At 33.7% G+C, this 26,362-nt stretch overlaps 1 protein-coding gene across 6 annotated transcripts in view; it reads left to right on the top strand.

Annotated features, from left to right (window-relative positions):
* Rrp5 (Ribosomal RNA Processing 5) overlaps positions 1–19,898 on the top strand; it is a 116,658-nt gene extending 96,760 nt beyond the window's left edge. For 4 of the 6 annotated variants that reach the window (XM_076489862.1, XM_076489859.1, XM_076489860.1 and 1 more), the window contains 6 exons: positions 1,138–1,413; positions 9,824–10,008; positions 10,865–11,033; positions 11,998–12,151; positions 16,110–16,275; positions 18,893–19,898. In XM_076489862.1, coding sequence (XP_076345977.1) covers positions 1,138–1,413; positions 9,824–10,008; positions 10,865–11,033; positions 11,998–12,151; positions 16,110–16,275; positions 18,893–19,049 — 1,107 coding nt within the window. In that variant the 3' untranslated portion in view covers positions 19,050–19,898. The remainder of the gene's footprint in view (positions 1–1,137; positions 1,414–9,823; positions 10,009–10,864; positions 11,034–11,997; positions 12,152–16,109; positions 16,276–18,892) is intronic. The other 2 variants (XM_076489863.1, XM_076489864.1) reach the window with 1 other exon arrangement.
* Positions 19,899–26,362: the final 6,464 nt, after the last annotated feature.

Raw genomic sequence — 26,362 nt, 5'->3', positions numbered from 1 at the left:
GTTGGTTGGTTGGTTGATTTAGTGTTTTATGGCACAAAGCAGCTCGGCTGTCTGTGCCAAATATCCAGTAAAAAGTTAAAATTAAAGTAAAATTAGGAAATTTATAAAAGGAAGTTAAGGTAAAATAAAACAAAGTAAAAAAAAACAATCAAAACCTATGTTTACATCTAGTTTACAGCATTAACAGAAAAACTACAGTAATACAAGTTATAAAGGACTTTCTGTAGCATAACTGTAATTATCATAACTCACCAGGAAGACTAAGAGGTAAGTACAAAAACCACTGTCAGTCACCTGAAGTTGGTCTTTCCAGTCCTGGTTCTGAGTTATTTGCCATTATGGCCATTTTCAAAAAGTAAAGTGAAAGAAATTTTAAAAGACTTACAGCAAAATTTTAATAATAACTCACCAGGATGACTACCCGGTAGTTTGAACAGCAGCATTAGTCACCTGAAGTTGGCCTTTCCAGTCCTGGTTTTGAGTTATTTGAGTTTATGGCCATTTTCTAAGTTTCAATATCTTTGAGAATCTTCACTTAACTGGAAGACATATTGGCTTATATAGGTGAAAAGTGTGAAAAAGTGTTATCTTAATGTTTAGATCACTGGTCTGTGACTTTTCATAGCTGAAGTGTAGGTAATTACATCAAACCATTGTGTTGAAAACTATTATAAATTTCCTTCCAGGATCTATGAAAGTTCTTATTATGCTTGGTAAAACTCAGGAAGCTCACAAAAAACAAAAATGTTTTCATTTGGAGCTTTTGAAGTTTGCTGAAATAAACTCAGGATCAAAATTTGTGGTTTTTTACATTTTGTTATGGATAAAATTAAATAATTAGTCATTTTTTACTAAATAAATTTCTACTCTAAAGTACTTAAAAATGTGAAAGAAAGATTGGATTTATTTTCTGTCTTTTAAAATTCAATATTATATTTTACTTCCAGATTAGGTTGCACATATCCAGGCACCATAGAATTAATAAGCTGTAATTGTTGTTCTCTTCTTTATGCAATATTATTACTGTAACCTGAGTTTTTCTATCAAACATGTTTCTCTATGCAGTCAGTAAAATTCTGTGTATTATGTTACTGTTTATTTTGAATTTATGTATGTATATTATTCTCTATTAAACAGTTTGTAAAAACGGTAGTCCCAGATCAAGTAAGAACAACACAAGATGAGACGCATGGAGATTGCCCAGAAAATGGTCCAGTGCAAAGACTACAAGTATCTGAAGGTTTTGTCTGGGATACAGAAGGTCCTATTAACCTCTCTTCTCTAATTGCAAAAAGTGCTGACATTTTTAGTAGTGACAGTGATGAGAAGGAAGAGAAAAAAGAAGTAAGAAGAAGGAAAACAAAAAAACAGAAACAGGAAGAGGAACAAAATGAAGAAGAAGAACTTTTTAAGGTATTTGTGATCTCCGATTGTTTTCAAGCTACCTTTGAAAAGTAAAGTATCTTTTTAGCAACAATTTTCAGTGTGATGAATTCAAAGCCTTTCCTCCAGAGCAAGTGATTTTGGCTATTCTGTTTTATGTGCTGTTGGTCTGAGTTTTTCTGTTCATTGGCTTAGAGCTTGCTTGAGATTTTACATATGAATGTAATACAGAATACAATGTGTTGAATATAAACTTTTTTAATATACTATTATAAAATGCTAAAAGCATAAATTGATAGAAACAGCATATGGTTCAGTTTTAGCTGATTTGAATTTTTATTCTTTTGTGATGCATTGTTTATTGATGATAATTATTTGTTCTCAATGTCATCATTCCTGGCACCGTTTGGAGGAGCAAAATCATGGAAATGTGTAAATTAATCCTTTATTACCTAGTTATGTTGAGCTTGAAATTCTAAAAGTATAACAATATGATAGTTTGTGAAATGTTAACATTTCATCTAATTTACCATTAGAATCTACTAGAAATAAAAATGAACATTATTAAAACATCTCCAACTAGTTGTTTAAAATTTACAACTTTGACTTTAATACAAATTTAATAGTTTGTTACTTTAAGGGAATTTTAGGCAGTCTGTGATGTAGATTGAACTGTATTTGAAGTTGTGTGTTCCATCAGCTTGAAGTTTAAGAATGGATGATATTTCAGTGTTTCTAAAAACTTTAATTTGGTACTATGTTTTAGTAGAAACACAGCTTCACTGGAGATAGTTCATTTGCCACAAAAATTAACTAAAAATAGGATTAGATAATCAGAACTGTGATAAGATTTCTTAAAGCAGTTTCTCTTTAACACAACTTCACAGGAGATATTTCATTTACCATTGTGGTAATCCATCTTTTGCAATTTTTGTGAGCATGATTGAATCCTGGATCCCCTTAGTGTGGATTCCTGTACATGGTGAGGGTACCACCCAGGGAGGGTTCTGTTCTTTCAGTTTACCTCCTGTGGGATCTAAACATCCACCCATGTGTTTGCCGTGTGTGGTGACCCATGAAGAGGAGGAAACGATTCTGGTGGTTAAGAGGTCCAACCTTGAGACACCACTTTGGCCTTGAATTCCTGTAGATGGATGGCCTTGGGGTGGCCCCCCTTGGGTCAATCAGCTGGTCAACTTGGGCTAGGATACCATTTCACACCATCTTTCTCCGAAAAATCTACCATTTGTCTTCTGTTATTGCTTTGTGTAATTTTCTTTTGCCAATTTATTTGAAATATTCATAGCACACATATGTGTACGTATATGTATATTAATGGTTGTTAATTAAAACTGTCATATGGAAAAAAATAAGTTTTTTATGTTGAAAAATGACAGTACTATTGTACTGTTCATGTATAAAATCACTGGCCTGGCACAGAGACTTCAGATAAATGTCCTTAGTTTCAGAGCTGTGATTTCTGATATTTTATTCTCTAACACATCATCACAAATATTCATCCACACACAGACAAATGCTCAAATATTATATATGACAAACATAATATGCCTCTTCGCAAACTTTTATCACGAAGTCAGCATAAAGTCATAAACAAGCATAATAACCGTTAAATCTAAACCCCTCCGTGTGGATTCTTGTACGTTGTGAGGGGACCTCCCAAGAAAGGTTTTGTTTTCTCAGTTTACCTCATCTGGGACCTAAACATCCGCCCACGTGTTTGCAGTGCGTGGTGACTCGTGAAGAGGAGGAGAGGATCCTGGTGGGTGAGGGGTCCAACTCTAACACAACACTTTGGCCTTGAATTCCTATTGACGGGCGGCTTTGGGGTGGCCCCCTTTGGTTATCCGACTGGTCCACTTGGGATAGGATCAACCAAGTACTAGTGTTAGATGTTCTCAACAAGTATTGTGGACATTGCATCTGATGCTGGTGTTTGAATATAGTGCTCAAGAAAACCTGGCGTTGCTTCAGTGTCCTTGTTTGGCATTGTAGTGCATCCCCTTGTGGGGCTCCATGGTTGGTGGGGGTCAGTGGGCACCAAAATATTTCTTTTTTATTATGGATCCTCCAAATAAAAAACTAAATAAAATAGTGAAAAAACAGTCCAAAGGTAGTCGACCAAGTCTTAAAGATTCTGAGCAGCAATTTTCAACATCTGTAACGCCTCTCATACCTCATTTTCTTATACTTCATTTTCTTTCAGACAAACCTTTTGGGCAAATGCCTTCCTCTTTCATTCAGAAGAGACGAGAGGGACTTGCTGGCTCTCCATAGTCAGTAAAGAAGCTTCGATCTGGTGACATATTGGTGGAAACATCCACATCTCAACACAGTGAACTCCTCTTGCATTCAAAGACAATTAGGGATATACCTATTGAGGTTACATCTCATGCTACTTTGAAATCATCACGAGGAGGTATTGTTGAGAGGGATTTGAAGAACATCCCTGAGTTCAAGCTTCTCGCTGGTTTCTCCACCCAAGGGGTTTCTACAGTAAAGTGTATCTCCACTCCCAAAGATGGAATTACGATGCCAACCAATATCCTCCTTCTGACATTTACATCACCGTGTCCACCTGCCACTAACAAGGGCAGGTTATCTTAATTGCAGGCTATAGCCATACATTCCAAACCCTCTCTCATGTTTCTAGTGTCAGCGGTTTGGTCATTCAAAGACGTCATGTCATGGTTTTTTGATGTGTGCTCATTGTAGTGGCAAGGACCATGATGCCAGTGAATGTGAAATGGACCCTAATCGCATCAATTGTGATGGCTCACACCAGTCCTACTTTTGTTCTTGCCCTAAATGGTTGGAAGAAAAAGAGATGCAGCATTTAAAAATAATTCATAACAGTACTTATCCTGAGGCTCGAAAGTTACTGTCCACCACTTCATCTCAGATGTATGATGCTGCATTTCATTCCACTATTACAGTGGGAGTGCAGACAGATCTCTCTGTGCTTCCAAAATAATTGTTTTCAAAACAAATGAAAAGTCTTTTGATCTCCATGGTTAAAAACGTTGATGAATCAACTTCAACATCCATCTCTGTCTCTTGCTTACATTTCAACAATCCCAAGATCCACTTCCTGTGGTTCTGGGTACAGGCATTTCCTCAGAAACATCTTCTTCTTCCACCCCAAGATGCAAAATTATCATTCGTTCATGTTGTCAGTCACTGAAATCCTCTTCCAGCAGCAAAGATCTGCCCAATCGACCCAGGGCAGGATCCATGGAAATTGATAGACCTCCCTCAAATAAAGACAGTTAAGAAAAAAGACATGGTCATAAACAGAAGGGCTCTCCACCCATTTTGCCTACATATAAATAAAAATGGCCACCTTGATACAATGGAACTGTCGAGGTTTGGGTTCTAATCTGGATGACATCAAAGCACTGACTGCTTCCTACCATTCTGTATGTCCTTCCTTACAGGAAACATTTCTGAAACCTGCTGATACAGTCACCTTTCAGCAGATTTTGTACAGAAATGACAGGCTGTGTGATGGATGAGTATGTGGAGGGGTGGTTCTGTTTGTTGATCAGCATGTGCCCATCCTGTCTTTGCCAGTCAACACACCCTTGAAGACTGTAACCATCCTTGTTTCCTTGAATCGTATTATCACTGATCGTTTTCTCTACCTGTTGCCTGGAGAGACCTATGATCATACAAACCTTGATGCTCTAATTGAACATTTGCTGTCTCCCTTTTTAATCCCAGGGGACTTTAATGGACATCATCACCTCTGAGAAAGTGCTGATATTGATGGGATGGGTTGCTCTGTAGAGCGTTTGCTCACTGATCACAACCTTTCTCTCACCAACAGCAGTTCTTGTACTTATTTTCATGCACCTAGTCCTTTACTGCTACTAATCTTTCAATTTGCTCTCCTTCACTATTCTCCCACTTTTCATGGAGGGTTGACAATAATCCACAAGGCAGTGATAATTTTCCTATAATTTTGAGAGAGACTGGCTGAGGTTGATGCCACCTGATCTGTGTGCCCCACTGGAAGCTGGATCAAGCAAACTGGGCCTCTTTCACTGCTCTTGCAGAACGTAATCCTGCCATCATCTGTAAGTCATCAGTAGACGACTGCATGATGGGAGTAACTGACTGTATTATACAAACAGTCCATCATTGTATTCCTAAAATAAGACACGTTTTCCATGATATCCTCGTCCATGGTGGAATCCTGTCTGCCACATGGAAGGCTCAAAAACAGGCCTGGGATACTTTTCATATATATCCCATACTCTTGCATTGCATCACTTTCCAGCTCGATGCATAAGATGTCAAAGCCAAAAGGAATCTTGGATTAAGTTCACAACCAGCATATCTTCTACCACCAGTTCCAAAGTCATATGGGGCAGGATTAGAAAGGTCACTGGGCAATATAATTCTGTCCTCCTCTTGATCTTGCTCTCTGATGGCCAGGAAATCGCTGATACCTAAAGCACTGCCAGTACTCGAACAGAATGATGACCTCTTTCCTTTTGAGCTGATTGTTTTTCACTGAATCTAGCAGAAGAATGTGTTTCCTGATGTCTGACACCAGGCTATTGTTCTACCTTTCTCTAAGCCCAAGATTCCTTCAAACTACCATCCAATTGTTTTGATGAGCTATCTCTAGGACCTTAGAGAGAATGGTTAATGCTCATCTTATTTGGTTCCTCAAATTAAACAACCTCTTCTTATCCACCCAGTGTGGATTCCAGTAACAGTGCTTCACCATGGACCACCTGATTTGACTTGAAACATCAATCAGAAAAACCTTTCTCAAAATACAACATCTTGTATCAGTATTCTTTGACATTGAGAAGGCTTATGATATAACATGGAGGTATGGCATTTTGCGAGACCGTCGTATGTATGGGTTACGTGGCTATTTGCCCATTTTTATTAACAATTTTTTAATGAACAGGCCAAGTTCGTGTGGGTTTGACATTTTCTCACTCTTTTCTGCAGGAAATTGGAGTTCCTCAAGGCTATGTTTTGAGTGTCACACTTTTCAGTTTAAATATTAATGCCATAACTGAACAACTCCCTCTCACTGTTGCAAACGGCCTCTATGTGATGACTCTCACATTTCATGTCAGTCGTTGAACATGAGGTAAATTGAGTAGCAGCTACAGACTGCCCTCAATCATTTACTATGTGGACCACAGCAAACAGCTTTAACTTCTCTCTCCCTAAAACCGTTTTCATGCACTTTTGCTGCCAACGGGGTATTCACACTGATCCTGAACTCTGTATAGGTGAAGTTATGCTGCCTGTGGTCCCTGAGACAAAGTTCTTGGGACTGATCTTTGACCGTAAGCTGACCTTTATACCTTACATCAAGCAGGTATGGGCCAAATGTACAAGAGCACTGAATATCCTCTGTGTTCTCTCTTTCACGACTTGGGGAAGGGATCAATGTTCTATGCTAAAGATATATAGTGCTCATATTAGATTGAAACTAGACTATGGATCACTGGTCTATGACTTTGCCAGGACTTCGGCCTTAAAAATGCTGGACCCCATTCATCATCAAGAACTTTGGCTCTGCACTGAGGCTTTTCACACTTCCCCAGTTCAGAGCTTATACACAAAGTCTCATGAACCTTCTTTGCACCTTCATCATTTGCAACTGTTTTTTTCTGTATGCTTCTAAACTTCATTCCTTACCAAAACATCCCACCTGAGGTTGTTTTCTTTCCTCAGTGGGCCATACTTTTTCAGAACAGACAATCTGCCATTGCTCCTTTTGGCACAGTTGGATGAATTGGGTATGTCCTTGGATAATATTGCTCTATCCACTGGTTAGCCCATTTTACTATTGCTTCTTACAGTTCCCAAATGTGACCTATCTTTAAGTCATCTGAGAAAAGTAGACACTCCTGATTGGAAATACTGTCTTCTATATGCTGAACATTTTTCAAACCACCCTTCCATTCCTATTTATACAGATGGTTCGAAATCAGGTGATTGTGTGGGCTCTGCCATGGTTTGTTGTGGTTCGGTGGTTGCACACAGAAACCCCTCTACATCTTCTGTGTTCACTACTGAACTGTATGCCATTTCTCTTGCCCTGGATCACATAGAAGCTAAGCAGTATTCAAATTACACTATTTATACTGATTTGCTTTGTTATCTACTGGCCCTGGAATTGCTTCACATTGGTTCACACCCTGTTCTCGCTGATATTCAAAACCGACTGGCCCATCTCTTTTTAACATCTACTTCTATCCAATTTTTCTGGATACTGGGCCATGTTGTTATTCAAGGGAATGAGCTCACTGACACTACAGCTAAATCTATCTGCTCTGGCAATATCACCACTGTGCCAGTTTGGGAGTCCACTAGGAGTGAGCAATGTGGAAACAAGCTTTTCCAAATAAAACCCTGTATTGGACTTTGGCCGTCTTGCTTCCGTAAGGATCAGAAAGAGGAAGTTGTTCTAACTAGACTACTAATTGATCACAGTTTTGAACTCATTGTTTTCTTTTAACTGGGACTGATACACCAATGTGTTGTCTGTGTAACAATGATGTCACAATGAGCTACATTTTACTGTGTCTTGCCGTCGTTATGACTCTTAACGATGGCAACATTTTAAACATGTTCTGCTCCGTGGTATATCCGTAACGTTAGACAGTGTTATTGGTAATGGTGACACTGTCCACCTTAGAAATGTTTTTAGTTTTTTAAAAGCCATTAATCTTTAAAATGCTATTTAAGTTTTTTAACTTATACATTAGAACTTTTTTAATGTAATTCCCTTTTAAGAATCAAAGTACATCTAGTTTGATTTGAAATTAGAAAATGGCTGATATGTCAAATAACTCGAAACCAGGACTGGAAAGGCCAACTTCAGGTGATTTATGCTGCTGTTTGAACTACCTATTAGTTATCCTGGCAAGTTATGATTAAAATTTTGCTACAAGTCTTTTAAAACTTTATTACTTTACTTTCTAAAAATGACCATAACATCAAATAACTCAGAACCAGGACTTGAAAGGCCAACTTCAGGTGACAAACAGTGGTTTTTGAACTTACCTGTTAGTCTTGCTGATGAGTTATGATAATTACAATTGTTCAACAGAAAGTCCTTTACAACTTATATTACTGTAGTTTTTCTCTTACCACTGTAGACTAGATGTAAAATTTGGTTTTAATGCTCTTTATGTTGTTTTTTTTTCAATTCAAATATTAAACTTTTTTTGTTTTACCTTAATTTCCTTTTATGAATTTTACCAATTTTCCTTTAATTTTAACTTTTTACCAGATGTTTGGTGCAGATATCCTAGTTGGTTTACGCTATAAAACACAACCAATCAACCAACCCTGGATTTTTCCCATGTTAAATCAATATTGCTTACTCAAACTATTGTATTCTCCCATGTCACAAACATGGCTTTATCTTATATCCAGTATTTCTGTGATAATCTCATTTTTGGCATTTCCTCAGCCAGATATTGGCCACAGGAACTCTTACACAGAGGACTGAATTTGATAACTTTTCACAAGAGGCATGCAGGTATTGCAAGTGTTACATGATCTAATTAGCTGAATGAGGTTGGTAATTTGTACATAAATTAAAAGATCAAAATGAAGTCAACACAAAAATATAATTACTAGTTGATTGAGTTTGAGAACATGCACAGTTACAAAATTTAGTTTAACACAAATTTAATTGTGCTAGTAGATTGTATTTTGAAGTTCATACTTTAACCATGTAGAAGTTATAAAATTTACATGACCTGAACACAAATATTGAAAGCATTAACCCTACTACCTTGTGTTACTAAGGAATGTTTAAGCTATTAAATTTTTTCTTCCAACAGAGAAGTCCATCTTTGAGCATTGTATCAGAGTTGAGGGACAATAATGTGTTGAATGGCAAATTTTCTGTGGCAGTCTAGTTTTTTAAATTTCCTTGACCTTAGCCCTCTTTCATACCAAATGAGGCAGTGGTCTGTCTACTGACATAGAGTTGGTCCAAAATAATAATTAATAATAAGACACTTTTCAACAACTTGAAGTGGAAAAGTATTTGGTTAGCCAATCAGAAATAAGAACTTTTGTAACTTTTTATACATAGACAATATGTGAAGTTACAAATACTCTACCAAACTTTGTTAAAGGGATGTCATGAGTACAATTAAAAGTAATAAATTTTATCAGGTATCACTGTTACATTAAAAAGCAGAATGATTTATTTCTGTTTATATGTATCTCAAAGGAAGGCAATATTTTAAAATTAAGTTAACCATGCCAGACAACATGGATATGTAGTACTAACTGTTAAATACTTTATTTGTGTCAAATCCTTTTCATCTTTGTTCTTATTATCAATTATAACAGTTTTCTTGTTTTGATTCTATAAGGTTTTCAGTATTGAAAAATGTTTTATTGTACAACTATTCATTTCCAGGCAGAACGTATGTTGATAAATGAAGAAAGAGAACCAGAATCAGTGGAAGATTTTGAAAGACTCGTGTTATCCTCACCAAACAGTTCCATTGTTTGGTTGAGATACATGGCTTTCCATTTGCAACAAGCAGAAATTGATAAAGCTCGGACTGTTGCAGAATGTGCCTTAAAAACAATTTCTTTTAGGTTTGAATTTGATTCTTATTTTAGATTTGAATATCGTTAAAACTAAAAATGAGATTATGACTATTAGGTCTAAATTTACTAACTAGTAGCTTAAGCATATCTAAGTGATTTTTTTAATTTGTTTCATACTTTGTTTATGTATCATTATGTTAATTTTCATAAGTAATCTGTATATGTTTTGTTTAACCTTGAGAATATTTAATGGATTTGTACTGTTTTAAAAAAGTTTGAAATGTAGGTTATTATTTTAGAAAGTGATATAAAATAAATTCCAGTTTACTGGCATTATTACAAAAGGAAGATAATGTAACATTTAACTTTTGAGAGTTTTTCATTTGTCCTCTGACAAGCTTTTGGATATTAATAGATTAACCAATGAGTCTTATATCAGCTTTTTAAACACATTTTTTATAAACTGTATGCGTCAAATTCACTGTAGGTCTCTGATTGTATTAGTTGTAGGGTACCTGATAACATGAATCATAAAAAAAAAAAAAAAATTGAAAATCCCATTGACAATTTAGCTAATTCCATTTGTTTCTACTGTGATTCTTTTTGTGTTTTACTAAGAAAATAAAGGATTTTGTCAAATTTTTTGGTCAGTTCCTTAAGTAAGAGGCTAAAATTAAAACTGCTCAAAAAGGGTGCAAAATGTGAGTTTTGTTGTCTTTCTTTTTGTAAAGTGAACAATCCACTACAATGAGATAGCAAGTAAGGTCATGATGTCTGGAATTAATTTTTGTGAACGTTTGTTTTTCTTTACAAATATATTTTATAGTTTTGAAATTTTACTTCTGTATTACAAAATATCTCACTTAAAGCTTGAAAGTGATATTGATATTTAAAACTTTCATAGAGAAGAGCAGGAGAAGCTAAATGTGTGGTCTGGTTTCTTGAATCTTGAAAACCTCTATGGAACACAAGAGTCATTAATGGCAGTTTTTCAGAGAGCTTTGCAGCAGAATGAACCCATGAAAATCTTTGTTCATCTTATCAACATATATATGAATTCTAACAAAATAGAGGTAATTATTGAATGAATCATTTTAGTTCAGGAAATTAATTTTCATAATGTTTCAAATAACTAATGTTCCAATATATTTTAAATCAGGGGTGGCCAACCTATGGCGCATGCGCCAATCGTGGCTCATTGCACGATTACAAATGGCGCACTTTACCCCAGAGATAAGAATGTACGTTTGAGGGTATATGAGTGTGAGTCCATTTATTAGGAGTTTGAAGTTGATGTGTGTGTGTTTGTGTATGAAGACGTTTGGTGCAATGATTTATTATGTAATTCAGTATATATCTTTATATCAAGACATAATAGAAAGAAGAGAAAGAGAAACTTAGATACAGAAACAGCAACCTAAAATGCATACGTGAATACACAAGAAGACATAGATACATTGAAACAAACATACATTTAAGGGTCAGATTAACTGTACGTTACAAACCAGATGTTAAATATTGTAACAAAAAGTGCAGCTCAGGATTGAAAGGCTGTTAAAGTTTGTGTGGCGCATCTGAATTAGAAGTGAAAAAAATTGGTGCATAGGAAACAAAAGGTTGACCACCCCTGTTTTAAATCATTCTTTTCTTTCTTATGATTACCTTAGAATATTTCATAACATTAGATAGTTTCCAAATAAAATAATATAGAAGTTATCAACCAGTATAAAAATAGATAAGGTTGGATTTAATACCCTAAATTTTGCAAATGTTCTTCATGGGAATACAGTTTTAGCTAACATCAAAGTGTAACATGTTTCACAGACAAAACTTTTGGTTGTTTTTTGTTGTTGGTTTTTATTTTACTTCTGGTTCACTTAAATATTCTTTTTACATCAAAGAAATAAATTAAGAAATGTAAAAAAATTGTAATAAAAATAAAAATTAAGGTTGTAATCTTTGTTGTGAAGAGATAAAGTGAATAAAAGTTATAATTTAGTGGTTAAAAGTATCTTGTGTCTTGTTAAATGTCCTTAGGAAGTGGAACAACTTTATAACACAATGATAAAAAGGTTTCGACAAAATAAAGAAGTATGGATCAACTTTGGTACATTCTACATGAAAACTGAGCGTCCAGAATTAGCTCGCAAGTTGATGCAACGCAGTTTAAAGAGTTTAGACAAAAGAGATCGTGAGTACAGCCTTTTGCACCTCATCCTATAGAGTTATCAGTATAACTAGTTGAAGTACCCATTTATTAAATGTGTGAAATAAAAACTTGTTTGTAACAAAGGAAATTATGCTTCAGCTTTTTTCTGATCATAGTAAACATTAAAAGTGCCATAAAAATACATAAATGTACTTTAGTACTAATTGATCAAGAGATGTGGAAATGTATAAGGAACAGATACATGCATACACACATGCACACACACATTGAGGTTTATTTGTTTAAATAGTTACTAAATAATGATTAGAATATTTTTTTAGACTAGGTGAATTATCTGAGGTTCTTGAAGTTTCAGATGTAGGAGAATGATGGACTGTTATTTACAAAACTATTTTTATTACTTTTGAATCATAAAGACACCTTACATTTGACTTTAAAAAAAGATTCAAAGACATAAATCAATAATAATCGGTAAATTACTTGTAATTTTTAGTATAGTAAAACCTGTCTAAGGTGTAATTGCACGGGACCAAGTAAAATTTCTGGCTTAGACAGTGAATATGCATTTCCTTAATTATATATAATTTTTTAGCATAGCATTATGCTTGCTTGACTCAAGGGAAGTAAGACATTTGTGAATAAAGTTATTCTACTGTTTATGCTATATTTATTAGAATAAGAACAAAAATAGACATTCAAAATATCCATAAGTACACAAAATCTTGATCAAATTTATTAGATGAAAGTGTCCAATTTCAGCTGTTTCATGTTTTTAACGGGCTCTTTCATGCAGTTAAAAAAGAACGCTAATTCTACGGCCTTTTCATGAAATTTATTTTTCCCCTTCATTTTTGCATACAATTTAATAGTGTTGATATAACTTAACACTTCTGATGAAGTAGGAATTTCTATTTCTTCACTATGTTTTCCATTTTGTTCATCTTCTGAATCTCTCACACTGTTAGCATCTTGCGATTCTATTATAGATTTTAAATCAATTTCATCAGTCTCTGTTAAAACAGTTTTGTCAACATTCACCAATCTTTCTATGTTCACATAATTATTTGCATCAATCTTCTCAATCAAAGTTTGGATTTCACTAGAATCATCATAACAAACAACTTCTCCACAATTTCTGCCATTATCAAGAATATATTCATAGTTTTGAAAGCACTTTATTATGCATTCATCTTTTATGCATTTGATTGAATGACTTAAAAATGCAATTGCATCTAATATGTCATATTTCATGGTCATTTCAGATGCTCTCTTACAGTCCTCCATATTTGCAATAATATGCTGAAGCATCATTTTTCTGTATTTCAATTTTATACACTGTATAATTCCATTATCTAGTGGCTGTATAACTGATGTTCTACATGGAGGTAGAAAGACTAAACGAACATTTGAAAGTATAAACAAATTATTAATTAAACAAGAATTTATTAATATTTGAAGAAATTATTAATTAAATAAGAAATTAATATTTAATCAAAAACATTTTTTTCATATTACTCAGGTTCTAATCCTACTTCTTGATAGATGAGGTAGGTGATAGTTTTTCCATTCGCATTACGCAGTTTCTGCCATATAGAGGGCTTTTTATAAGAGAAGTCTTAAGATAATGCTGCATAATTTTGATATTTCTGGCTTATGCAGGTTTCTGCCCTATGCAGTTTCTGGCTTAGACAGGTTTTACTGTATTAACTTATGAGGTTGAATACAAAACATATTATACATGTAATAGGTTAAGGTTGGATAACTTTGCTATGCTTTTTTATATTACCGTATTTTCCGGTTAATAAGCCGAATCGCCGAATAAGCCGAGGCCAATTTTCAGCTCTGAAAATGAGGGTTTTTGCTTATTACCGCCCAATAAGCCGAAGCCATTTTTAAGAAGTGACAAGTTTCTTCAAAATGATTTCTTAGTCTTGTTTCAGCGTCAGCATGCACGTTGTGTGTGATCATTGGCGTTCTGTAGTAAAGCAGAACGTGTCGTATTGAGACAGAGATGGAACCAATATGTCATTTGTTATTGGCTCCACTTACTGTAATTAGGTAACCAATGAAATTCCAGAAACAACGTTTCACTGTAGTCTTAACGTGCTTTGCTGATGGGACAAAATTACCGCCTATGGTAATTTTCAAAAGAAAAACATTTCCTAAGAAGAAGAAATTTCCGAAAGGAGTGATCGGCCAATAAGCCGACCCCCAAAAATCAGGTCCAAAATTTAGGGCCAGAAATTCGGCTTATTAGGCGAAAAATACGGTAATTACATAAAATTAATGTTGTGTCTTTTCAAGTTTTTGAAAGTCACAAAATATCTTAAAATTATGTATCTTGTGAATGTCACAGTAAAATTGGTAATTTAAACTAAACTCGAAAAATATATCCTAAGCTACCATTTTTGTAAAGCTAAAGATTAACTTTTTTTAAGTGGTAAGAGTTAAAAACAGCTAAAACAAAGTTTTAAAAGAACTTAGAATATCTAAATTTTGCCTTGTTTACATCATAACCATCTGCTGCTGATGCTAATGTGGTAAAACTTAGTCATGTTTTATTTTATTTATTAAACTGTAGAATACTTAGTTTTCATAATAAACAACAAACAAAATGTAATTTCTGAGTTTATTTTTTTGTGTATTAATATTGTTTTTAAGCATGCTGTATGTATCTATATAACACACATTGGGTGTTACCTATTTCACTGTTTCTGTACACTTAACAACATTTGCAAAAAGTAAACTATGTAAAATGTGGTAATTAAACAAACTTTTAATTGGTGTTATCTTCCTAAAATTCTGTTTTAATCCAGACAATGTTGTTACTTTATTTGTATCTGAAGTTGAACTTTTTCCAATCTTGTATGCATTTATGTATATACTACAAATAGAACTGTATGTTTTTCTTGTTTAATTTACATAGTGTAACTCATTCAGATATTTTATATTTTCCTGTACTGAATTTTTTTTCTTATTATTAATTGTTTTTTGTTGTTCTGTTATTCAAGAATCTTATTTGTGATAATATCAGGGATATTTCTGTAATGTTTTATCAAGTGATTTCCTTTTAGTTTTATTTGGCTATCCTTTAGACCAAATTTAAATTTTAGTTGTCTTTCCTACTTTTGAAAAAATAAGTCATCTAAAAGATGTCATTAGTTTATGATTTAATTTCATGTATTAGGCCTTTCTCTCTCTCTTTATGTTGACCATCTGCATGCTCTTCTAACTATATTCACAAACGTCAAATTATCTATTGATCTGTTCTTGGTTTTTTCTCTTCTTGCCAGTAATCTTGCTGTTTATTGGATAACATGTTTAAATTTGGCATCATACTAGGAACAGTCTAGATGAAATGGCTTGACTGCCAAATGAGTGGTACGTTTCTTATCTAATAACGTTACCAGCTATTATTTGTTCATTCAGAATTTTTCTGATGTAAAGAACTCTTTGGAGTCTTTATCTTTCCAAGTATTAATACTGACAATGTTATTGATATATAGCAGCATAAGTTATTATGGGTGTATTTTTGTTGGGTTTTTTTTTGGCATGTTGTAACTAATGGTAGCAATATCTTCAGCATTTATTTTGGTATATGTGTGTCTGTAGATATATTATTCTTCTTAAATTTAAGTTTACCTTTGTACAAAGTTCAAAAATGTTTATTTAATTGCACGGTTTGTGGTGATCACTCTAATCTTTTTAGAGATCCCATAAAAATTGGAAAGGTCAAGAAGCAAAAATTGAAGTCTATTTTAACTACTTAAGGCACATTGAGCTACTGCTGAAGTAAAACAAAATATTGCTGAAAACTTATTCACAACAGTTACTTACTTTTGGTAGTGTACAACTATCATTACAAACCTTTTAACAAACATAAGTTATTCTTTGTAGCATATAACACTAATGTATTTAAAAAGATAATATTAAACAGTCACTAAAAAAGATTTCTGAAACTAATCTAAATTTTTGACAGATGTAGATGTAATCTCCAAGTTTGCCCAGATGGAATTCAAGTTTGGTGATGCAGAGCGAGGATGTACCTTGTTTGAAAACATTTTAATCAATTACACTAAACGTACAGATCTGTGGTCAGTGTATATAGATTTGATGATAAAACAAGGAGATATTGAAGCTGTGCGGTAAGATAAAAAAAAACAACCCAAATCAAATATATGTTCTTTGTTTAAGTTTTATAGATTAACTGCAAAAGGTGAATAAAACTTGTACCACAACTTTTACTAAGTCCTATAAGTACAAAGTGGAAATTAATAAGCATAACATGATTTCTAAGTTAACTGTTTTTCTTTGACATTTCTCTTCAGCAAGGATCACTGGCCATCACATGTGTTGCCCTCCTCCAATCTTCTGTATTCATTGCCAGATCTTCTGCTGTTCCTTTCTCTTCCACATCTTCTTTAATCCCATCTTTTCAGTACTTTTCTATCTTTCCGTCTTCTCTTGGTGGTTACTCTAATGTTCTCCCTAATGCTTCTTCTTCTCTTCTCATGACCAAACCACTTCTGTTTTTGCTTGCCTTATTTTTTTTGCTATTCCACAGACACATGCCATTTCTTTAATTTTCTTGTTTGTTCTATTCCCTTTCAGTGACACTCCCAACAACCATCTCAGCATTTCATTTCTGTTCTTATCAAAAAGTTTCTTTCTTTCTTCTTGAGGATCCAGGTCTTGGTTTTGTAGAAGTGCAGAGGTCTGGTCATTGTCTTATAATTGGCTTTTCAGTGCCCTTAGTAACCTTTTGTTGCAGATTACTGTGGCTAGTTTCTTCCATTTCTTCCTTCAGTTTAGATTGTACTTCCCAAGTATCTAAAGTCTTTTACTTGTTCCCATTTACATTTGTGGTCTTAACCTCTTTTTTTTCTTCCTTTCTTCCTTCCTCTTCTACTTACCATGACTTCCATTTTTCTGGCATTCACTTTCAAGCCTTTTCTTTCCAAGCTCTTTCAGCTGTTTCTTGAACACGTGCAATCTTTAATATTCTCCTTTCTACTGCATATGCTAGTTCTCTGCTTTTTCCAGTCATTGTACTGATATTTCATGTCACTATTGATTATTTTCCATATCTTTTCTTTAGCCACCTTTGCTGGTTTAATGGTACCCTTTTCCAACTCTTTACACCATCCTGTGAGATAGCAGTGCACTTTACCTACAGGAGATACCCTAGTTTTATGGCATGCCATGTGATTCTTTTCCATTTTTATTTTGCAAAGTCTTTACAACCAAGTTACAAGCCCTGATGGCAACTATCTTCCTTTTGTAACTAGGTTTGGGACTAGCTATGTGCAACTCTAAAAAATAAAGCTTGTACTAAAACTGATAAATGCTGACAGTTTTAATAGTTTCATAGTATTCACTTGCCATTACAATATGATAAAATCTGAAAATACAAAGTAATGGTCAATATCCCTGAAAGAAAGATAAACATGTGGCAAACATTTAGGATAAAATGACTTGGAGTTCCAGACAATAAAATTATTAAATTTAATTTATCATTATAGTAGAAGTGACATTACTTCACAATGAAGTAGTATTTTTGTATTCTAATTTTTTAAAAGATAGGCAAAAGCTACTCTCAAACAAAACTCACCAAACAGTAACATTTTTATAGTAATTACTCTAATAGGCATTTAGATTACTGTAATTTGGGCATTTCCAGAATTATAAATAAAAGCAGTTGTCATAATTTTGTGATTAATATTATTTCTTGCACTGAAGATGCAATATTTTATTTTCCATTTCACATTTTATGCATAAAATGGTGATTATGGTGTTTTTTGCCTCAATGAAATTACAATCTTTATAGGTACAAATGTCACACTTCTTGGTTTTTTGGTGTTTGCTTAATAATGCTCCAACTTCCTAAATCTCTGACTTAACTGTACTTCAGTTGTGCTTGTATTTTTTAGTTCCTGCTTATACAGTTGTTGGTTGTTTTTTTTAATGTGGATGTCTTTCTCATAAACTTTTAATTTTAAATTGTACTTACTGTCTGCATGTATTTCACCTGAATGAAACACACAGTAGTCCTCACATTTCAAAATGTAAAGCATCAACAACATGAAGCATGACATACTAATGTCATGTCCACTAATTCTTAGTGAAACAATTTTATGTTAACAAACTTTTTTTCCAATCAAACTTGTGGTTTGGAGCTTCTGATACATTTGTATGATGAATAAATATGTAATAAATTAGGTAGTCTAATCAATACAAAAGTTAAAGAGGAGTTTATAAGTTCAATTATCTAAGAAAAATTGAGAAATTTTATGTTTGTATTCAGTAAGAAACTTAAAAATGGGTTGTTTCAGTTTATTTAATTTTATAAATATTCAAACAAAAGTAGCTGTAACTGCACAAATATCAACCTTGTGAAAGTTAGCTCTGAGCTGTAGTTTATAAATATGCTCTTTTTAATTTATTGTTTACACATTAACAGTCAGAACCCAAATATTAGATATTACCTTATCATATCTTCTATTGAAGTTTTGAAGAGGTGTTTTTCTTAGAGAAAGTATTTGAATAAGCAATTTTAAGCATCAAAATACCTAAAAAGTACTTTCATTTTTGTCTACTAAAATGAAAGCCTTTTTTCTTGTAGTTATTCAGTTTTTATTTTACCTTTACTATTTAAAAGCAGCACATTTATCTTAGTAAGAGTTTGTGTAAATAGTGTACAGAAAATAGTCAGAATATTGATTTATTCCACGTAATTGCTCTTTTCATTTTGCTTTTTAATAGGCACATATTTGAAAGAGTAACATCCTTAAAACTGTCAGCAAAGAAGATGAAATTCTTCTTCAAAAGATACCTAGACTTTGAAAAACAGTATGGATCAGAGGAGATGGTAAATCAAGTCAAACAAAAAGCCCTTGATTATGTGGAATCACTGTCATAATTACTTAAGATTTATTTCATTAACTCTCTGTCAGTAAACCTATCATATGAAATGACAGTAAAATATTATTGTTTATACCAGCTATAATGTTAAACATGCTTTCAGTCATCATGGGGGGTGCAAAAAGTTGACAATATTTTCTGTGGTTTTGTATGTTAAAGGTCAAAATCCTTGGCATTTGCATATGTAATATGAAAATTAATGTTTTTGAAAAATCATTTGTGATACAAACTCTGATGTAATGAGTGTTCAATGAGAAATTTTATAATAAATTGTAAATGTTATTGAATTTGTTGCAAAATGATTTTGTTGTTATATTTGTTCATTTTAGCATCAAAACGTTTTACAAAGAAATTCAAAATTTAAATGGATAATAAATGTCTTGTAATCTTATTAAAAATTTTATAATACAATCTTATTTCACAAAAATTATTTCAAATTATCAAGTGAGATTTTAATAATGGTGTTAAGTCCTTGATTTCTTTCTTTTGCTGTGTCTTTATTTATTTATTCTGTTTTAGAATTTGGTAAAGAAAGTTTGTTAAACAACTGTCATAATTCAGTTCAGTTTGATTTATTGATATGAATTCTCATAGAAGATGCTTTCACTGTAGCTTTAAAACAAATCTATTATTACTTAGCCACCAAGAACCAATAATCTGTTAAATAATAGCATGATTTGAGTGATATATTTTAGAATTGAAAAACATTTGATCCATTACAAATTTTTATTTTAAAACATGTTAAGAATAGTTTTTAAATCCAAAATAAATAAATGAAAATTCCAGTTTTTTTGAAACTTACAATGAGTAATATGTTCCTATATAAAAATAAAATCATATTTATAGACTTGTCTTTATTTCTCTAATTGATTAATTATCAAAAACTGATGTTCTTCACTCATTTAATTTACTGATCACCTACAAACTTTAATAATAAATCTTAAAACATTGTGTAGACAAATTAATTTGGCAAAAGGTTGTATACATTTTATTTTTTATAAAATAGTGCCAAAGGCTACCTGGAGAGGTCACTTGTTTTAACCATTTGCACCAATTTACAGTAGTGTGTCTGTCTGTTACTCAGTCAGTAGACATCACATAAGGGATACTTAATGTTAAAATTTTTACTGTTATGACATCAACAAAATGCGTATATACCATGAATCACGAAGAGACTTTTGCATTCTGTAGGCTGAAACACAGCATGAGATATGAACTTTGAAAGCAAAAAAAAAGTATTTGCTACTCTTAATTTTGGTTTTATTTACTCTTGAAACAGAATACTTTTGAGGACCCTGTGAAAGTACAATAGTTTTTAGTACATTGTTTGTGTTATTTCATGGTGGATATAGAGGGAATTACTTATAAGCCTTTGATGTATGCCAATGCTACATGGTCCATTTTGTAACTTACAGAGACTAATTGAAACATTGCTTAGGCTTTTCAGACATACCTATTAAAAAACACTAAGATGCTATTAGAAATCATGCTTGTACCACTTTTGATCACAAGACTCAAAATTAACACTAACTATCTGCTGAAAAATAACAGCATTAGTATAATAATTGAAACTGAAAGACCATACTTAAATCTACAATAAGCACTAGTACTTTTTAATTAAAACAAGTATATGACAAAAATGCCTTCATTAAATAAAATAAACAATACTAAATTGTTATAAAATAACTTAAAAAACACAAGTAATATTACCTAAAATATCTTGCTGTCAACATGCATAATTTATAAGAAGGATATAACAAGAAAGACCAAATTTAGACAAATGTCTTACTTAGAGGTGGCAAGTACTTTTGTAAAAAAGTTTGAAATCATTGGTATATCTAGTTTTCAAAAATTATATTTTAGTGTATAAAACATGATTGAATCACAATGTTATTTATTAGTAAGAGTGAAAAAATGTAGCTTTTAAAAAACTTACCAGTTCTATTTTTCTGCATGATTATACTTTTTTTTTTCACTGGAGATGAATCATCAAAACCTATCAAATTGATATGTATTCCTATTATTATATCCTAGTGTGTTTTACTAGGTACAGTGGTGAAGCCCAGCAAATTCACAATTATGCAGAGACTAGAAGCCTGATCAGGTAATTAACAAAAGGCTAAGTTAGTGTTGCTACTTGGAAGTATAGCTGTGGGAAATGTTAAGGAGTTGCAAGTAGTTTTATAGGGGAATAGGCTGTTTTTAAAAGGTCTTTTTTAGTATTAATAAATAACTTTGTGAAGTGCATTTTAGTGTACAGTTTTCATGTAATGACTTTATAGCTTTTGCCTCATAAACTAGCACCTCATTATGTTTTAGTGTGTAGAATTTTTCGAATTGCTTAGGACATAGTAGTATTTTAATAAAGGGATCACAGTGTGTTCTGGTTTCTGGTACTAAATGAGTATGAAACTGTGTGTATCTTCAGATCTTTTGTAATAATTTATTGCTGAAGGTAGCTAGATGTTCAAAAATATCTAGACACTTCAGCCAGTGCTCGTAATTTCAAAATAGTTATTACAAACTTGAAATAATCTAACTTATATTTAATTTAAACTTATTAAGTTGTTTTGTAGTAAAGTGTTTGGCAGCAGAAGTATGCATATTACAGTTAGGCCTATTACAATCCTGATTCAGTATGTTAGACAGAGTGATGTCTAATATAAGATTGAGATGTCTCACTATGTTGTTGTTAATAGTGATGTGTGGATAAACCAGTGCTGAAGTTTCTGTAGTTCTTTCAAGTTTAATATTGATATCTTTTATTTCAAAAGCTTTCATTTGCTGTTTTTGTATCAAGTGTGATTTCGGTTAGAAAACACTGAACTAATTTTGGGGCAAATTTGAGCTTTAAACTTGTAAACCTGGGTGATTTACATCTTTAATTTGAAAGAGTTGAAAACATAAACTGTCTTGTGTGATGACAAACCAATTCACTGAAAAATTTTATTTTCTGTAAAATCTTTATTTTTAGCATATTATTTACATTGTTTCATGGTATGTAAAGAGAAAGCTATATCTAATCCTGCACGCTATTAATTTGCTCTGTAAGTCTTTGCAAGTTATGTTTGTGAAAAACTAGTCCATATTTTAGTAAACAATACATTTTATAAATGTTTGTGCTATTTTTGTGAAATGTATGGTGCCATATTAACATGCCTACTATGTGTGTAGCATAAAATAGCAAAGTTAGGCATGGAAAAGACAGAAAAAAGCCTGTACAAGTACTTTGTAGTGTGAATTGCACTAGTTTTACCATGCTCAACTAGTTGTTTACTTTATTACTACAAATAAGTTTTAAACTAACCTTGTTAAGATGTTGGTGTTTGATACAATGTTGTTTATCTTCCAGCTGTTTGCCTTTATAGTTCAAACAAAATGCATGTTTTATTGAAAGCAATATATAAGAGTTTTGTAATGTTAAACATTTACATAATTTGTCTAGGCCCAGATATAGTAACTTGTTGAATTTGAGGGTCACTGGGATGAAGGTTATACATCAGTGTAGGAAAGGGTATCAGATATCTCAAACATGCAAAAACAAACTCAGAATTAACAAATCACGTGTTACTTTGTTAAAAAGACACCAAATTATAAATGTTAAAAATTTAAGAAGTCTGGATTGAACTCTAAAATCATTTCTCAGGTTATTAGTGTCACTTAACTTTATCCAACATAGTTATTAACTAAGCAATGTTGGAATGTAGCCTGCAGTCACATAGTCACATTCCATGGAAAAATGTAACATGTTTATTGACTTTTATCGTTTCTTTACACGTTTTTCAATGTGTCTGTTTCAAAAATCCAAAAAATATGAATAGGTGAGTGCTACATATTGGCAGAAATGATCTCTTGTTTCTTGGACTGTCAGCTCAGAATTAAACAAATATGATGAATAATAAATTGGTGGTCCTCCAGCTGGATTAGTCACTTTCTCCATTTCTGTTTCTACTGCTTCTGTCAGTAAACAGAACACTAAACAAAAAACTGAAGTGTGTAGGTACCAAGAGCATTAATCAAATTTGGTTTCACATACAAAGTTTTTAATAAGGAGGAAAAGTCATAGTGCATTATCATTATTTATTTGCAGGTTTTAGCTAATGATAGCATGAAACCAAATAAACTTGCAAGGCATTTGGACACCAAGCTCTCTGAACATGTGGGTAAAACAATTATCTTTAAAGTCAAAAACCATGAAAGCTTCTTTAGAACTATTTTATTTGATTGTGAAAAGCACCAAGCTTTGCAGTTTAGGAGAGACATTAGTCCTACTTGCCATAAAATTGTGTGAGATTATGCATGGTAAGGCCTTCATGTTTATCCCTTTATCACATTACTCTAATAAGGTGTATTGATGTAAACGTAAGTGGTATAAAATTGCATTTGACAACAAATATCCAGAACAGTTCAAAATTCACTATATAACTTGATTAAACCACTTATTTTACAAAATTAGTTCAGTTTCTTGTAGCTGTAAGATACTGTTGTATCTGAAGGGGAATTGCGTGTGAACATTTTTTATTTTGCCAAGTTCTGGAAGAGAGAACTAAAAAGGAAACCATCTTCTCTCTTGTTGATAAGTTCTGCACCATAGATAGTCTTTCTTGGATTATTTGTGTTGGAGTATGCATGTATGGAGTAACTGCATTTATGAGAAAAAAAAGGGGGGTTCAGAGCTAAAATATGCTATTGTTTAAAGCATAACTTTTATATATTGCATCATTAAAAGTAAAGCTCTAGTTTCAAAGAAATTGCAGCCTTTAACAAATAAACTGCTACAAAATTCCAGGAGTGTTGTGAGTCTTGTGAAATCATGACCTTTGAACAGTAGACTGTTTTCTTTTCTTCATGGAACAATGAGATCTGTGTATTAGAAGCTTCATACTGCATATAAAGGTGCACTAGTTGTCTTACAGGAACGTATTCAGTTGCTTTGTACAGTTGAAATAGGAACTTCTTATTGTTTTTGTTAGACTGTAACCCTACACCAATAGCACATTTTATGGAGGAAAAGTAGCTTCTAGTTCTGTGCTATTCAATGACCTTGTCACTGCAAGGTTGGAATAGCAATACTTTTGTAGCTGAGTGACAAAGTGCCTAAATTTCACAAAAAATCCGTGCTGCTATGGAAACTGTAAAACTTCCTTGCCTCATTAAATTCTTGGAAGAAAATATTAAATCAATCTTATTTGTAACATTGTTTCCATTAGTCTTAAAGAACTTCATTGTCAATTTGTATATAAATTCCAAGAAGCAACGGGAGTACATGATTGGATCTGAAATCCAGTTAATGGTAGAATAACTTTTCATATGTAAATGGCAACTCAAGAAAGACTCAAACACAGATTTCATGTCAAAAACCTCAGACTTATTATGAAAAGCACTAAATATGCTTTTGTCTTTTATATCAATAAACTTGTGAAAGTCAGTGTTTTCTGCTCTGACACCAATCAAATTCAACAGCAATCTCATTTACTGGTAGATGAAGATCTCAGAGTTCCTTTGTCAGCAATGCAGCTTACATCCATCTGTCCTTTACACTACCCCTCAGTGTGGATTCCTGTACGTGATGAGGGGACCTCCCAGGGAAGGTTCTGTTCTGTCTGGTTACCTTTTCTGGGATCTAAACATCTACCCACGTATTTGCCGTGCGTGGCGACCCGTGAAGGGGAGGAGAGGATCCTGGTGGTTGAGGGGTCCAACCCTAACACACCACTTTGGCCTCGAATTCCTGTAGACGGGCGGCCTTTGGGTTGCCCCCCTTGGGTCAATCGGCTGGTCCACTTGGGCTAGAGTCAACCAAGTACCAGTGTTGGAAGTTCTCAACGGGTGTTGTGGACATTGTGCCTGATGCTGGTGTTTGGGTATAGTGCTCACGAAATCCTGGCATTGCTGCATTGTCCTTGCATGACTTTGTAGTGCGTCCCCTTGTAGGGCTCCATGGTGGGTGGGGTCAGTGGGTACCGAAATTTTTTTTTTTTCCAATGGATCCTCCAAAAAATTTAAATAAAATTGTGAAAAAACAGTCAATGGGTAAGCGACCACATCTTGAATACTCAGAACAGCAATCTTCAACATCAATAACACACCTACCTCATTTTCTTATATTACATTCTCTTTCGGAAAAACCTTTAGGGCAAATGTCCCCTTTTTTTATTTAAAAGGGACTAGAGGGACTTGCTGGCTCTCCAAAGTCAGTAAAGAAACTTCGATCTGGTGACATATTGGTTGAAACATCCACATCCCAATGCAGTGAACTCCTCTTGAATTCAAAGGCAATTGGGGATATACCTATTGAGGTTACACCCCATGCTACCTTGAATTCTTCACGAGGAGTTATTGTTGAAAGGGATTTGAAGAACGTTCCCAGTCAGAGATTCTCGCTGGTCTCTCCACTCAAGGAGTTTCTGCAGTGAGGCGCATCTCCACTGCAAAGATGGAGTTACACTGCCAACAAATACCCTCGTTTTAACATTTACTTCACCACGTGCACCTACCACCATCAAGGCAGGTTATCTCATTTGCAGGGTTCGCCATACATACCAAACCCTCTTGATGTTTCCAATGTCAGAGATTCGCCACTCAAAGACATCTTGTCGTGGTTCCCTGACATGTGCTCGTTGTGGAGGCAAGGACCACGATGCCTATGACTGTGACATGAACCCACATTGCGTAAACTGCAATGGTTCTCACCCTCTTACTTTCATTCTTGCCCAAAATGGTTGGAGGAAAAAGAGGTGCAGCGTTTGAAAACGACACATAACATTAGTTATCCTGAGGCTTGGAAATTGCTGTCAACAACTCCATTTCGGACATATGCTGCTGCACTTCATTCCACAACTACAGTGGGAGTGCAGACAGATCTCTCTGTGCCTCCAAGAAAATCGTTTTCAAAATAAATGAAAAGCCTTTTGACCTCCGTGGTTAAAAAGGTTGATGAATCGACTTCCACACCCATCTCTATTCCTCCCATACCATCCAACAAACCTCAAGATCCACGTCCTTCAGTTTCAGATACAGGCATTTCTTCTGATACATCTTTTTCTCCCACCACAAGAGACAAAACAATTATTCGTTCACGTCCTCAGTCACTGGATTCCCCTTCCAATAACAAAAACCTGCCCACCCGACCCAGAGCAGGATCCATAGGGGTTGATAGACCTCCTCCGACTAAAGACAGTAAAGAAAAAAGACGTGGTCGTAAACCGAAGGGTTCTCCGGCCACTTCACCTACCCGTTCTTAAAAATGGCCACCTTGATACAATGGAACTGTCGAGGTATATGTTCTAATCTGGATGATATCAAAACGCT

This window comes from Tachypleus tridentatus, chromosome 2 (assembly GCF_004210375.1).
Source record: "Tachypleus tridentatus isolate NWPU-2018 chromosome 2, ASM421037v1, whole genome shotgun sequence".
NCBI lineage: Eukaryota > Metazoa > Arthropoda > Merostomata > Xiphosura > Limulidae > Tachypleus > Tachypleus tridentatus.
This window is presented reverse-complemented; position numbering and strand designations above follow the sequence as displayed.